The sequence below is a fragment of the Haplochromis burtoni genome, unplaced genomic scaffold, assembly GCF_018398535.1.
Source record: "Haplochromis burtoni strain Fernald_Lab_line unplaced genomic scaffold, NCSU_Asbu1 Contig_149, whole genome shotgun sequence".
Classification (NCBI taxonomy): domain Eukaryota; kingdom Metazoa; phylum Chordata; class Actinopteri; order Cichliformes; family Cichlidae; genus Haplochromis; species Haplochromis burtoni.
In genome coordinates this window covers 1,370,108-1,384,436 of record NW_024582510.1, presented here as the reverse complement: position 1 = coordinate 1,384,436, position 14,329 = coordinate 1,370,108, and the positions used below count along the sequence as shown (strand labels likewise).

General features: G+C 39.4%; 1 protein-coding gene across 1 annotated transcript in view; it reads left to right on the top strand.

The window, feature by feature from the left end:
• The first annotated feature begins 1,602 nt into the window (after window positions 1-1,602).
• The window catches only part of myo1g (myosin IG), a 64,227-nt gene continuing 51,500 nt past the window's right edge, over window positions 1,603-14,329 (top strand). The window contains exons 1-10 of the mRNA XM_005942658.3: window positions 1,603-1,731; window positions 6,030-6,238; window positions 8,438-8,531; window positions 8,689-8,854; window positions 11,325-11,378; window positions 11,566-11,661; window positions 11,850-11,966; window positions 12,071-12,277; window positions 12,419-12,564; window positions 12,668-12,782. Coding sequence (XP_005942720.1) covers window positions 1,637-1,731; window positions 6,030-6,238; window positions 8,438-8,531; window positions 8,689-8,854; window positions 11,325-11,378; window positions 11,566-11,661; window positions 11,850-11,966; window positions 12,071-12,277; window positions 12,419-12,564; window positions 12,668-12,782 — 1,299 coding nt within the window. The 5' untranslated portion in view covers window positions 1,603-1,636. The remainder of the gene's footprint in view (window positions 1,732-6,029; window positions 6,239-8,437; window positions 8,532-8,688; window positions 8,855-11,324; window positions 11,379-11,565; window positions 11,662-11,849; window positions 11,967-12,070; window positions 12,278-12,418; window positions 12,565-12,667; window positions 12,783-14,329) is intronic.

Genomic DNA, 14,329 nt, shown 5'->3' with positions numbered 1-14,329 from the left:
CTTGATTTCAGACCCCAATAAACACTTTCCTGATTAGTTACTGTCCTCAATCTCTACTTTCAAGTCCTATTTAACAAGAACTGATGCTCTTTTTGTGAATTACAGCCCCATTTAGAGACAAACAGACAATAAAACAGGGAAACGCTTATATGCTGGGAAAGATCTGCCTTTCTAGGCTTCTCAGCCAGATTAACCATTCAACTGAGAAATCTACTTTAAGAAACAAAATTAACTTTGATTTATGTCCCTTGTTTGTTCAGTTTAATTTGTGTGTTTTTGCTACATTTTTTGATGTTTTCTTGTCAGATTGTCAGATAACGGATAAAACACCCAGTGCAGTTGCTCCATGGTGCCAAAGAAGCAGCTTAAAGTATCTTAAATAAAAGATCCAGAATACTAATGCTTGTTTTTGTTATTAGGTTTGAAACTGGTGCAGTAATAAGCCCCATGACACTAATGCTTAAAGTTGAGTGAGTGTCAAAGTGATTTTAGCTTGAGGTTCTGACTTTTGAAAAGGCTGTAAAATTAATTAGGTTGCAGTTTTTCACAGAGATTTAACACATTTTGCAGTTGAGAGAATGAAACGGATCAGGCAATGTAAAGAGTGCCAACCCCACCCCAGTGTACGCACTACAAGAGCCTGAAATTTTCACAGTATGAAGATGAGATTTTGCGTGACTTAAGTTATTGTAGAAAAAAAATTTATGATTCTGAGGGTGTGAGGTGGGAACGTTTCCTAGATTTGAGACCTTGAGTGTTCTTGAAGTTAATAGCTGCTTACCGTATGTTGATAGTGGATAAGTCTCGATAATTCTTTTCTTGATTGTCAACCTTTTATCTAAATTTAGCTCTTACGTCATGATCTTTGACTAAAAGCCAAAAATGAGGCAATGTTTAGTCAAAATGGGTTTGGAAATCTGTCTTTGTCAACATTCCTGTAGCTCTGAACTAAATCACCCATACGTACATACTAACATGCTGCTGGAAAACCTTATCTTCACCATCTACAAACTGGAAACTGGTTTGAGAGAAATCTCTGAGGAACATGATGCATTGCTGATGCAGAACTAAGAAAGGAAATGTCACGAGATAAAGACCATTTCTCTACCCCCAAATTAGTAAGGTTAACTGCTCTTGTCTGGCAGCTTCTCAAATGTGAGTTTCTGTTCCTGGAAAGTAAAGATATAAGTAAAAAAAGCACACATCTACACACATACACACACAGACACACACAGACACACAAAAAGACAAGGCTGAAAGGCAAGCGCGTTAAGCACTGTTTAGTGACAGCTAAGAAATTTGGACGACTTGTGGCAGGAAGACAGAGCCGGAGGAGGATGCAGAAGCGGTTTGAGCTTTTAAAGATAGCCTCCTCCTATTTATATAGGTCCGTGTGAGGGCACAGGCGAGTGACTGACAGCATGACGTGCTGTAGCATGTTACCACAGCAGTGACTTGACTGAACACAGCCTCAAGACCCAACCAAAGATCACGCCACGCCTACAGCGCACTCTCTACACACTACCGGGTCCCAGAAGTCGAGCATACTTCTCTTTCTTCTTCCTTGAGGTGCTTTCTGTTCCCCCGGGTTTGGTCTGTCTTTTATTTTTTTTGTGTCTAGCGAGTTCAAACAGGGATGGCGGAGCTGGAAGGCCTGGAGTTTGGGAAGTCAGACTTTGTGCTCCTGGACGAGGTCACGATGGAGCAGTTTATGGAAAATCTGAAGCTGAGGTAAGGCCTGAGATACAGTTAGAGAGGAGGAAGGGAGGGGAGGAGGAGGGTGGAAGCAGCTGGATGGTAGAGATGCAGAAGGTTATACTTCACGTGTACCGGATGGTATGTGAAGGAAAACAGCTGGGTTTTACTTTGTTTAGCCAGCTATGAAGGGATAAAAAAATAAAAGATAAATTAATGTGAATACTGACAGGATTTAACATGTGCAAGTTAAAAAAACGGTATAAATTTCATACAACAATACTGTTACTAACAGTTTGGCGTGTTGAATTTATAAGCTTGTGGCTAAGAGAGGATGTTACAAATAAAACATAAAAGGGGAAAAAAAGACCATGACTCACTTCTACCTCCACGTTCCCGCTCAGCTTCAGTGTAAATGCTTGTGGTTGATCTGTTCACCACCACACCTCGTTCACTGTCAGGGGAAACAAATTACACACATGGCAACAGACCAAACCTAAACAGTTTAATATCCTGATATAACTTTTTTCTGGTTTTGTTTTTATGACCTTTAGCGTGTAAATGCTTTCGGTCCAGACTTTTCTCGCTTCCTCAGAGACCTCTTAGAGGGGCACCGTGTCCTCATTTCAAATTGTGAGAAGTCACACAGCACTTTTTATCCAGGCCGTCGTCATCCTGAAGGATGAGCAGAGGGAGCCAAAACACCAGAATGTCAGACACTGTTAAATGAGACTTAGAGAGAATAATCACACTATATCAGCTGACGTGTGCACAGCTGATGGCTCTAGATGAACATTTTTCACATCACTCTGGCCTAGAGTGTCACCAGAAGCTTGATTAGACTTGTCTGGGGCCAAAGAACAGCTACCAAACTCATACACAGGTGACAAATCAAAGGAAAAACTTTTAATGGTCATATCTGGTGCCCAAACACCTTATCAGATTCTTCTTCTTTTTTTTTTTCTTTTGATTTTTCAGTGATCTGCAATTTGGGAATGCTACTAAGTACCATCCAGTCAGTCAGAACACTTTTACTGTATGAGCTGACATGAATAACTTGAACGGGGCATGAATTTTAGACACTGAGGTCTGCAAGGGCTGCACTCTCTCGGGGGAAGAAAGTTTGCATTTCTTGGCTGCATTTGGGAGACACTTTATAAATACTTACAGAAACTACACGATTACTGACACCTCTAAATGAAATGTAATATTAATGTAGTTTACTCAGTTAATTTGAACTGCTCATTAGTGCATAGATTAATGTATTTGACTGCATTCAAATTTTAAAAAGAATTAAGGACTAACCCTCATTCACTAATATGTAAAGTAGTTTAACCTATGCTACAGCCATACTAAGGAACATCATGGCTGGGGACTGTGGCACGACCAAAAATAGTGCAATGGTGTCCAGTGAACTTGCAGCCTCGTTGCTTTTTAAATGGTTCTTTGGAAATGAGGACCGGTTTGTGACCACTCGCTGCCAGTTGTTTGAAAGGGACGATCAATTTTAACATAGTTTCAATCCGTCTGTTCCAACACTGATGTGCTACACATAGATTTTACAGCTACTGCTAATTTCTAACTCTTGTTTGTTGTAGGCAATTCACAAAAAAAACCCCAAACAAAATTTACAACATTCAGTTGCATACATTTCGATACAGTCTGCAGTTTAATGGGGTCAAATTTCCAATTACATGCAATCTGTTTGTGATAATACAACAACTGCAACAAATAGTCAAACACTGCAAATATTTTGCTGTCTTTTACAGCTGCTGTCTTCATGCACAGACACAGGATTTAGATCAAAATGTCATATGTGCTGGGCAACCTTGTTTTAAAGTAGGTTTACCACTATATAATATATTGTAGGATTATAACCTGAATACAAACACTTTGTAACCAGTTCAGTCAGTCTGAGCTTGTGTGGAGACTTGCTCCCAGCAGGCAATCCAGCCATCACCTTGCAGTTAGTAGTGACCAATCTGGTCACCCAGAGGTTAAGTGTGCAACACCCTGTGCTTGACCCTCTGAGTTGACTTAGGTCTAAGCCACTGGTGAGTTAGACATAACCCCAACCCTAGCCCTAACCAAGAATATCTCATTTTTGCTCTCATTACACTGTTCTGCCAAAGCTTGGCTATCAAGAAACAAATAAAAACTCATTCTAACTGACACAGATTATTATTTTTTAAACAGTTTAGGGTGGTTTTAGTGTTGGAGTTACCACCCATGATGACTTAAACCTCAAAAGGTAAACCTAATTTTTAGCAGCTGTAACAAACAAATTCTCCAAATTATGAAGAAATCACGTTTTTATCTTATTTTCTTAAATAACTTTAAGAAATTTAAAAGATGCTTGTAGTAGTAGAAACAGGTTTCAGCACTTGTCTTGGAAATGCTTTTGGCCACTTTTGTCAGTTGTTTAAAAACACTATTCTAATTTCCAATGACTCTGATGACAACTAGCATGTAAAAACTGCATAATCATCAAATCTGAATGAAAACTGCTTCAAAACTATGCACAAGATAAAGTTTTTCTTCTTGAGCATTATTATTCTATCAACATCTTTGCCGTTATAAAATTCTCCAATAGATTTCAAATTCAGGATTCTCTGATAGAGCTACATATCCCTCTTGTTTCTCTGGTATAGCTAATTATTGCCTGAATACTCAGGTTGGGAAAACTTAACTGTAGACGCTTTCAAACTGACCTTAAATACATAAACCATGCACAGATAGTCCACAAACATAAAAATACAGTGGTTTTTTTGTGTAGTGCAGGAGGACATGCAGAGGGTTTGACAGAAGGGGATGAAAGAACTGTTCCTACTACGGTGACCCTAAGTGGTAACATCCAAAAGAAGAAGCAGTTTTGGTGTCTGACAGTTAGTAGCATTACTAAAATCAGGAGCACGATCGCAGATTGGAGCAGATAAAATGAAATAGATGCAATAAACTACTCATCCATCTATTTTTAATCGCTGAACCCGTTCAGGGCCTGGAGCGCATCTCTGTTGTCACAGTGCCAGAGGCAGGTGTAATGTTATGTTAACAGTCAATCGCAGCACCGATGCAGAGAGACAGATAATGTTTCACACTCACATTCACACCACTGATCAGGGAGTGGTTAACACTATGGCCTCATTGCAAAAAGATTCCTTGTTTCCTATCTGCTGGCTGGCTTTTCTCTGAAGAGTTTGTGCGTTCTTCCTGTGCTGTTGTGAGTTCTGCCCAGGTACTTAAGCTACTTCTCACATACCAAAAAATAGTTGTTTATTGGTGATTCTAAACTGGCTCTATGGGTGAACAATAAACTAACAAATTACACAACGGTTATAATAAAAGCACATGCGCAAGTTTTATTATGTTGATGGTCTTTAGGTTAAAGTTTTAGACAATTATGCAAGTGGTCTGAACTTACTTTCATATCCTGGTGGAGCCTGAAACTTAGCCTGATGCAAAGAGCCAGCACAACCACATTAAATGGAAAACACCATGAAATAAACAGGAATCATTCTTTAAGACAGATTCCAACCTCTGAGTTGAGACACAGCATTTCTGCCACATGTTGAGCAAACACAACACCTACCATCTACAAAGCTACACATGCAACACGACTGTTAGGTCTTATTCATTCTAGCAACCTGTTTAACCTCTGTGGCATGTAGTCTTAACCCCTCCCAGCTCAACAAACCCACAGTCAGATTACCCAAGGCTTGGTGACGCCCTTCGAGCTGCAAGTTTCATTTCCTGCTTTCAGCATGCAGACACTTGTGTCACTTCCTGTCAGCTGTGACATAGTGGTGCGTGATCTTCATTTTCATGTGCATTGTGAAAAAATTAATGGTAAATGCAGCTAACTTGCACCTGCATACCTGTTAACAAAAGAGTGAATAAACGACGTAATTCTATCTGACATACAGTCCAGACTGGACCACTACAGTCAAAAGGAAATTGGTAGTTAAATCTACAGTAACTGGAGAAGCAGATACAGATAGAAAATATATGACACTGGCTGAGTCAGAAAAAGTATTGAAGAAACGGGGCTGGGGTAGAGGCGGGTTGCACAGTGGCTTATTCATGCACAAAGGAGCTTAATACATGCATTTGATTTGCTAACTTGCTGTGTAGAAGGGTATAAGTAGATATGAACTAGCACTAAGATCAGCTGATCTGTGGTTGATCTTGACTCTATGGCTGAATGCTATGCTTTGTGACTTCTTTTAATCTCAAAGGTGCACAGCAGGTCTGCAGTTACTGCATTTGGAAAATCTATATCACAAATGCCATCTTTAATAACAGCAGGTGTATGTGATTGCCTTTTGTCTTGTCAGGTTTGAGAAGGGCCGAATCTACACCTACATCGGAGAAGTGGTCGTCTCCGTTAACCCATACAGACAGATGGACATTTACGGCAAAGATAACATTGAAGCGTACCGAGGCCGCGAGCTGTATGAAAACCCTCCTCACCTGTATGCAGTGTCTGATGCTGCCTATAAAGCCATGAAGAGACGGGCCAAAGACACCTGCATCGTCATATCAGGTCAGACTAACCTCACTGCTGTTTACTTTCAATAACCTCATAATAAGCTTGTAATGTCTGACTGGTGGGATTTCTGTTCAATGATGAAACCTTCTTTGGTTTCTCTGATTTTATGTTTATGAAATATTTGGAACAATCCGATGAGGAATTAGATCATTTTAACAACTTCAAAGCTACTTAAAGGGACATTAAAGAGAAAACTAAACTTTAGTCAAAATATGAACCCTCTTAAGTATGACTCTGCTTTTCTTCGTTTGTGCTTTGACAAAAATATGGAATTAAAAATGTAAAATTGATTTAGGTGCACCTTGCTAGCACCAGGGTGAACCCCTTTTTGCCTTCAGAACAGACTTAATTTTTCATGACATGGATTCATCAAGGTGCTGGCAGTATTCTTCTAAAACTTTGGTCCATGTTCACATGACATCATCACACAGTTGCTGCAGATCTGTCTGCTGCACATGATGTCATTCACCCATTGTACCACATCTCAAAGGTGATCAAGTGACTGTGGAGCAAATTAGAGTACAGTGAACTCACTTTCATGTCTATAGTAGACATGAAGAGTGAAGTATTGGAATGTGATTAACTGATTAGATACGTTAATGAATAGTTGAACAAATGCGGCTAACAAAGTGGCTAGCGAGTGTAAGTTATCAGGTTGTTATAATTTTAACTGTTTAGGATTTTTCTATTGTAAAAGTAAATGTTCAACCTAATATGAAAACATTGCACTTAGCACTTAATATCATTGTTAATTCAACAGTTAACATGATAATATGGTGAACATTTAGGTTAAAGCACCATGCTAACATTTAAAACGCAAAGCTAACTAGCTTGTATAGGTTCTCGGTCATTCAGGTCATGGTAGTCTCAGGATCTACACTACCAAAGAAAGCGACTGGACTTCTTTAAGTGTTGTGAAGGCCTTTCAACCCACTTAAAGAAGTCCAGTCGCTTTCTTTATTTTTTTCCAAGGTCCTTAGTTAACTAGCATGATGCTAATCTCAAAGTTAACTGTTATGTTGGGACATTGAGGTTAATGCTAGAGACAAAAGTTATTTAATTAATTAGGAAAATAATTAACAGTTAGGAAGCACCGATGCTGTACTTGTAACTATACCAAATAAGGTGGCTATACCAGTAGCAGTATTAATTAGTAAACTGGTTTTCTATCATTACCTGAACAGGCAGCTTGCCTAAATCTGGATTTAAAAATAATTTTTTTGAGTCCCTCTACTAAAAATCAGCAGTGACCTTTGACTGAATTGTAATCACAGTGTTCCTGGAGTTAAGTCATACACTGTTTTCAGGCTTTAGAAAAACTAGTCCTATAATGGGAGACTTTTATCACTGTTAATCACAGATCAGATCAGGATGGTAGTATTAGTATAGTTAAAACCTATACAGGTTTTTACTATAGGGATACAGAATTGTGATACAGTCAAAACCAGTGACTGTAAAATCTATTTAGGGTTAAACAGGTGACAGCATGGGACAGCGTGGTTTTACTTATATGAAGGGAAAAAAAATTACGTTGTGGTATTTTCACATACACAAATCAGCCCTGTGTTTGGTGTTGGGTTTCCGCTTTCTGCAGTTTTAATACTCAGCTAGGTATTTTTGAAAATTTAATTTATGCTCCTTTTTTGGTCAAAACCAAGATGTCATCAGGTGATGAGTCACACCATAACTTAGGTGTTTGGCTTACGTTTGATTTTTTAAGTTTATTTCTGAGTGCTTTTTGAGTCGTTTTCACCTCATTGATCAAACTGTTTTATCATTGTGTAAATATATGTGTATTCAGATACATGCCTGTTCTGTGTATGCAAGCTTTTTTTTGTATATATGTATTTTGTTGGCTGTTTTAAGAGGGGCATTTTTTCAACCTTTGCCATAAATAAAGTATACTGTATTTTACTACTTATTTCTTTCACTCTGTAGGCAGGGAGGATGTGAGACTTATTTTATGCAGACAGGAATAGATATAGGACTATGAAGGTTGTCAAACAATATGATCTGCTAGATAGTGATTATTACTGCGTTGACCAAATGTCTGTATCCTCATTCATTAGATGGCATGCTGCTTAAATACATTCTTTTGTCAGTGAGATGCCATTTTTTCACATCATGTAAATATTCTGATATTATATTCACTTCCATGCTCAAAAAGGTTGTGAAACATTTTTTGTGTTGTAGGTGAAAGTGGGGCCGGAAAAACAGAAGCCAGTAAATACATCATGCAGTACATTGCAGCAATCACAAACCCAAGCCAGAGGGCAGAGGTCGAGAGGTGAGCCCTCACATGATCATTAGGTTCATAAGTTTTATTTTAATGTGATGTTGCCATAAATAACTTGTCATTCTTCTATTCCTCTGACTGCGCTTTACCTCCCTCATGGCTGATTCTGTAAAAATCCATCATTGGTTACCACAACGTGATCAATCAGTGTGAAGAACGTGCTGCTGAAGTCCAACTGTGTGCTGGAGGCCTTTGGGAACGCCAAGACAAATCGCAACGACAACTCCAGCCGCTTCGGCAAGTACATGGACATCAACTTCAACTTCAACGGCGATCCCACCGGAGGACACATCAACAACTACCTGCTGGAGAAGGTGAGATGATGAAAGGGTTTAAACTGCAGAGAGAGGGCCTTCACAGCGAGCCGCTGCTGAAAAGTACCAAAAAGTTCTTCTCATTTAGCTTTTAAATTACATCTTTCCTGCTGAACATGAATGTTTCATGAGGTGATAACAAAGAGGTGTGAGGGAACATCCATGAATAGATGTGTCTGTGAAGCCTCTATCCTCCTGCTGCTGCGCGTTAATGAATTGCTCACCTGGGGGTACTTGATGCTGCTGTATTTATCCGCTCTGTTAAAAAACCGTCTGACACTCAGATCCAGTTTAAATGATGGTGCCATGATTTATTCTCAGAGGGCAGAAATAACCACGCTGTCTCGAAGCAGCAAAAAAAAATCCAGAGATGAAAAACTGAAACATCTAGAAATACAGAAGGTGGAGATTTGGACTTTTTCCTCCAAAACTAGGTGGTCTGGTCTTATTTGCATGGTGCACTGGGGTTGTTGCTGTCTAAAAAAACAAAAAGCAAAGACAGTTTTTCCTGGAAAAATGAATTTTTGACACCACAACAGAGACAAAAGAAAACCATCAGCACTGTGAAAATTCTTTTCTTCCACACTACTTTTGCTGTTTAACTCATTTACTAAAGCATAATAGTTTATTAGGACGATACATATGCAACTGCTTATATTTTTACTGTATGTGGACTGTACATGTGTAGCCTTCCAGTAAAAGCTCAAATGGTGTTCGGAAAAGCCATGAAAGTCCTTCTTGGAGGTAAATCTTTTCACCAGTGTTTCAGAAACATCCAGGGAAATATTAGTCTTTGATATCTAAAAATGACAGCTGACTAGCATAACATGTGATGCTATGTTCACACTGAGGCCTATCCCAGATGTGACAGGGTGAGAGGCGGAGTAAACCCTGGACAGGTGTGGGGCCAGTGTGTCGCAAGGCTAACATATAGAGACATACAAACATTTGCACGTATATTCTCATTTATGGGTAATTTAGCATTACCAACTAACTAATTAACTAATGACTTTTAACTGTGGGAGGAAACCAGAGTACTCAGAGAGAACCCACTGCAAACTCAGCCAAACTGTGGATTTGGATTTGAACCCAGGCTGCAGTGCTAACCACTGTGCCACTGGGCTGTCAATCCAGACTTAAATAAGTAGGAAAGCTATGATTATAAGGCTTGATACAGAATTTTCTTGACATTTATGTACTTGACAGGTTAAACCACAGTAAGTAGCAATAGCATCTACGTAGTGTGAGTTTGGTTTTCCTGTGGTTTGAAGTCTCATGTGAACCTGTGCACTTCATGAGTCCAGTCAGCTAACCACTCCACTCCAACTAGACTGCATCATGTCATCTCAACTGGAACAAATTAAGTTGTTGAATTTCACGCAGATCCTACACTATTTAATTACGTTCACCATATAAACATGAAATTATTTTGTTTAAAATTACAAGTTAGAATTGTGTAAATGTAACAACCACCAAGTTTAATTTTTCTGAGTGCTTAGTGTTGTTTTCACGTTTCCCTTTTGGACTGACCCACTTGATTCAGCGTCCAAAGCTTTCTTTTTTTTGTCTCAAAAACTTAAACCAATGAGCTCTGACCTTTGGGGAATTGTGTGGAGTATGTAGTAAAGGTATAATGGTATTTTTAAATTTTAAGGTTAGAAGTTGAGTTTGTCAGATAAATATTTCATTTAATGTCAGTGAACAAAAGAGAAGAAATTCTAACAAACAGACACAGATAGGCATTTATTGTCAGCTTTGCATTCAAAGTGACCAAATATATTTAGGATACATTTACTCTAATATTCAGTTAGTCTGAGAACATATATGAACATATATGGATGTTTGTGTTCTCAGTCATCCAGGTGATGGTGATCTGAGCTTGGAAAGAAAGTCCGGTTGCTTTTCTATCCAAGCTCCTTAGAAAACATGTATGGATGTATATTCCAGCTAACGCTAATTGTCTGAGGTTTGCAGATATATGGCAGTCACACAGGTCGTGTAATACAGTAGCAGAAAACTAATAGGATGTAGAGTGGTAGTTGTTAAATCATAGTAAGAAGGTCCCAGGTTTCAAATTCTTTTGGGGTTCTCTCTGTGTGCTCTTGCTTAATTAGGGAGTCTAACCTTGTCATAGGCTATTGAGCTGTCCAGGCCGTCTGCCTGCCTCTCACCTCATGACACCCGGGATAGCCCCACATGTGACCCTGAATTAAAGAAAGAGTTGGATGGAGTAGTCTTAAGGTTTTTTCCTCCTCTAAGGACTAAGTAAAGTAATGCATTATTTTTCATTATGCGACAGAATAATGTGTAACACATTTTGAGGAATGACCCTAACATTGTTATGGAAACTGCACCTAACTGAAAGTAACTTTTGAAAAAGCTTCGTCATCACAGAATAATCGTATAACACTGTAAGAGTACCTTAGGTAGCATTTTTTATTTGCTACCATAATCTGTTTTCCTGTTCAAGTCCAGGGTGGTGCACCAGCAAGGAGGTGAGAGGAACTTCCACTCGTTCTATCAGGTAAATTGCAGTCTGCACTTCTGCTGTAAAACAGTTATCGCAGTTATCACATGAACACATTCACTCCGCAGCTATAACCAGGCTGTGCAATGTAACCTCCACAAATAAATGTCACCTGCCCAGTGATGCCTGCACAGCTGTACAGTCACAATGGTGCTGAGCTGGTATATTTGCTGTGTTTTCATAGCTGCTGCGTGGAGGCTCTGATGAAATGCTGCAGTCGTTTCACCTGCAGAATGATCCTGCTGTTTACGTTTATACCAAAGAGGGAGCGGAAACTGTTGTGAGTATATCATCTTGAGAGTTTTAGTTTAAGAGTGAATAAAAGTTTGAATAACTGATATAAATTAAACAAACTGTCTGAATTTTAAAATGAATCTTTTTTTTAAATTTTTTGCATAATTTGGAAAAATATTCCCAGCAGCCCATTTGTTTTATTTTGCATTTTTATTTGATCTCTTCGCTTTCCAGACCTCCAACAATGATCGCTCAAGCCACAAAGCCGTGTTGAGCGCACTGGAAGTTATTGGCTTCTCAAAAGAAGAGATCACCTCAGTTTATCAGATCCTCGCCACCATTCTGCTTTTGGTATTTTAGAGCTCAGATTAATGACTTTTCTTTACATACATGCAAAACATAAATTGGTCAATATACTTGAAGCATCCAATGAAATAGAATGGTGTCTTTTTCAGGGCAATATGCAATTTGAGAGCGATGGTGAGAGCGTTAATATTGTGGGACAAGAAGTTGTGAACCACATTTCAGAACTGACGGCCACAGACCCGGAGAGCGTCAATAAGAGCCTCCTGTACCGCACGGTGGCCACTGGAGGAGGCGAGGTCATTGAGAAGGGGCACACAGAGCAGGACGCCTGCTTTGGACGGGATGCTTTTGCCAAGGTGCCAGAAACAGGCCCAAAATAGCTCAACAGTAAAGCTAAATGGTGTTACGGCTACTGAGGATGAATATAGATGTTTACAACATACAGTAACGTGTTTTCCTTTTATCATATTTTTTTAGCTCTGCCTTCTCTCCTACAGGCTCTCTATGAAAGGCTTTTCGGCTGGATCGTCAGCCGCATCAACAGCATCATTGAGGTGAAAGACTACGACCCAGTGCTGCATGGGAAAAACACTGTAATTGGTGTGCTGGATATCTATGGCTTTGAGATCTTTGACAACAACAGGTGGGTGTCACAACATGTGTTTTGACATCCGCCCTCTTTTCTTGTGAATACTAGTCATTGTTGATGTTGTTGCTCAAGTGTTTGTTCCGCTGTTTTCGGCCAGCTTTGAGCAGTTCTGCATCAATTATTGCAACGAGAAGCTGCAGCAGCTTTTTATTGAGCTGATCCTCAGACAGGAACAAGACGAATATCAGAGAGAAGGCATCACCTGGCAACATGTGAGGAAAACACACAAACACACAAACACAAGCACTTGCACAACAACGGCTGCGTCCATATTTGTTCTTACTCAAAGTGGGCCTGTCATTGTTTCTCTTGTATTATATATCCGGTTCCAGTGGTGGATGCTCATATGAAATATGACAAAATTTCAAATAATAAGGTCAAAAGGTCAGCTTTCAGACCACTTGATACGCTCTGAGCCAGACAGATTTCTCCCGCCTTGCCTCTGTGATTCAAATATGGAGATGTCTTTATATGGTCATCTTAAACAGATCTTGCACTGAAGCCTCACACACCTGCTGTTTAAACCTTCTGTTTGAGAGAGGCAGCCAATCAGAGGAAAGCTGGATTTCAGACAGGGGATGAAGTGGGCATCAAAACCCAGTATGAGATAAATAGCCATAATTTTACTGTGAACTATGCAAAACTACCCATCAACTCTGACTTTGAAGTGTAATGTTGTGTCTATGTGTATCTAAAGGTCAGGCTGAGAGATTAAAAGTGTATTTTGGATTCAACATCAACTTCAGTCGTTCCCGTCCCATCTCAAATTTGTGTTTTAATTATACTTTAACTTTTACATAACCCATGTAGCATTGCTGTCCCCCAAACCCAGAACAGCCCCTCACTGTTTGGTCAGTTCAAATGAGGGACTGATCTGAATGGGAAACTGAGGACACTGGACTTGTCAGTGAGAATTTTTTTTTTTTGCAAATTAGCATACCCTGGATAATCCTCAGTTCTGACTTTAATGAGGTCCATAAATTACAAATTAACTTCATGTTTTATTTATGATTTATCCACTGAAGTCTTCATCAAAGTGTTTACTGAGGACACGGACAAAGTGAGCCAAGGACCTTTTCCCCCTATGCAAGAAGTCTTTCTGCAGCCAGATGAGTCGCCCCCTGCTGGATTCTCTTAAAACTAATGCAGGTTAAAGAAGCTTGTCCAATGGCTTCACCTTTCACTTCCAGAAGCTACAGCTATCCTTCATAATGTTGATCCAAAAAGGAAACTCTTAAATCACTGATTTTCAAATTGAAAATCTTCTAATCGAGTGTTGGATTTAAAGTCTCGTGAAAAGACACGAGTTTTGTGTGAGCTTAAAACCCTGACCTGTCTGCTCACTAGTGGACACCTGGTTGCTTAGGTAACCCTCTCATGTCATTTACACACTTTCTTATGTCAATAAGCATCTTTCACTCCCATTTGTAGTGTCTTCAATCACTCACCTCAAAGTTGAGAAAAGTTACCATTTAGCTTTGCATTGCTGACTCTTATGTTGCCTTTTGTTGCCACATGTTGTTGGATTTCACTGAGATCCCATGGCCTCTGATTACGACATCACTGCTAGTCTCTTGTTGTGTTAACTCTCATTACTTGTAGTTTATTTTAACATCAGATATACAACAATTTGTGAATCTGTTTGTATGGGGGTGTCATTGCAAAATCAAGAAACTGACCGAAACCACACACTCGCTGTATGTGGACACATCTTTCACAAAAGCTCATAAACAGAACAAAATTCTCGTGCAGTAACAAG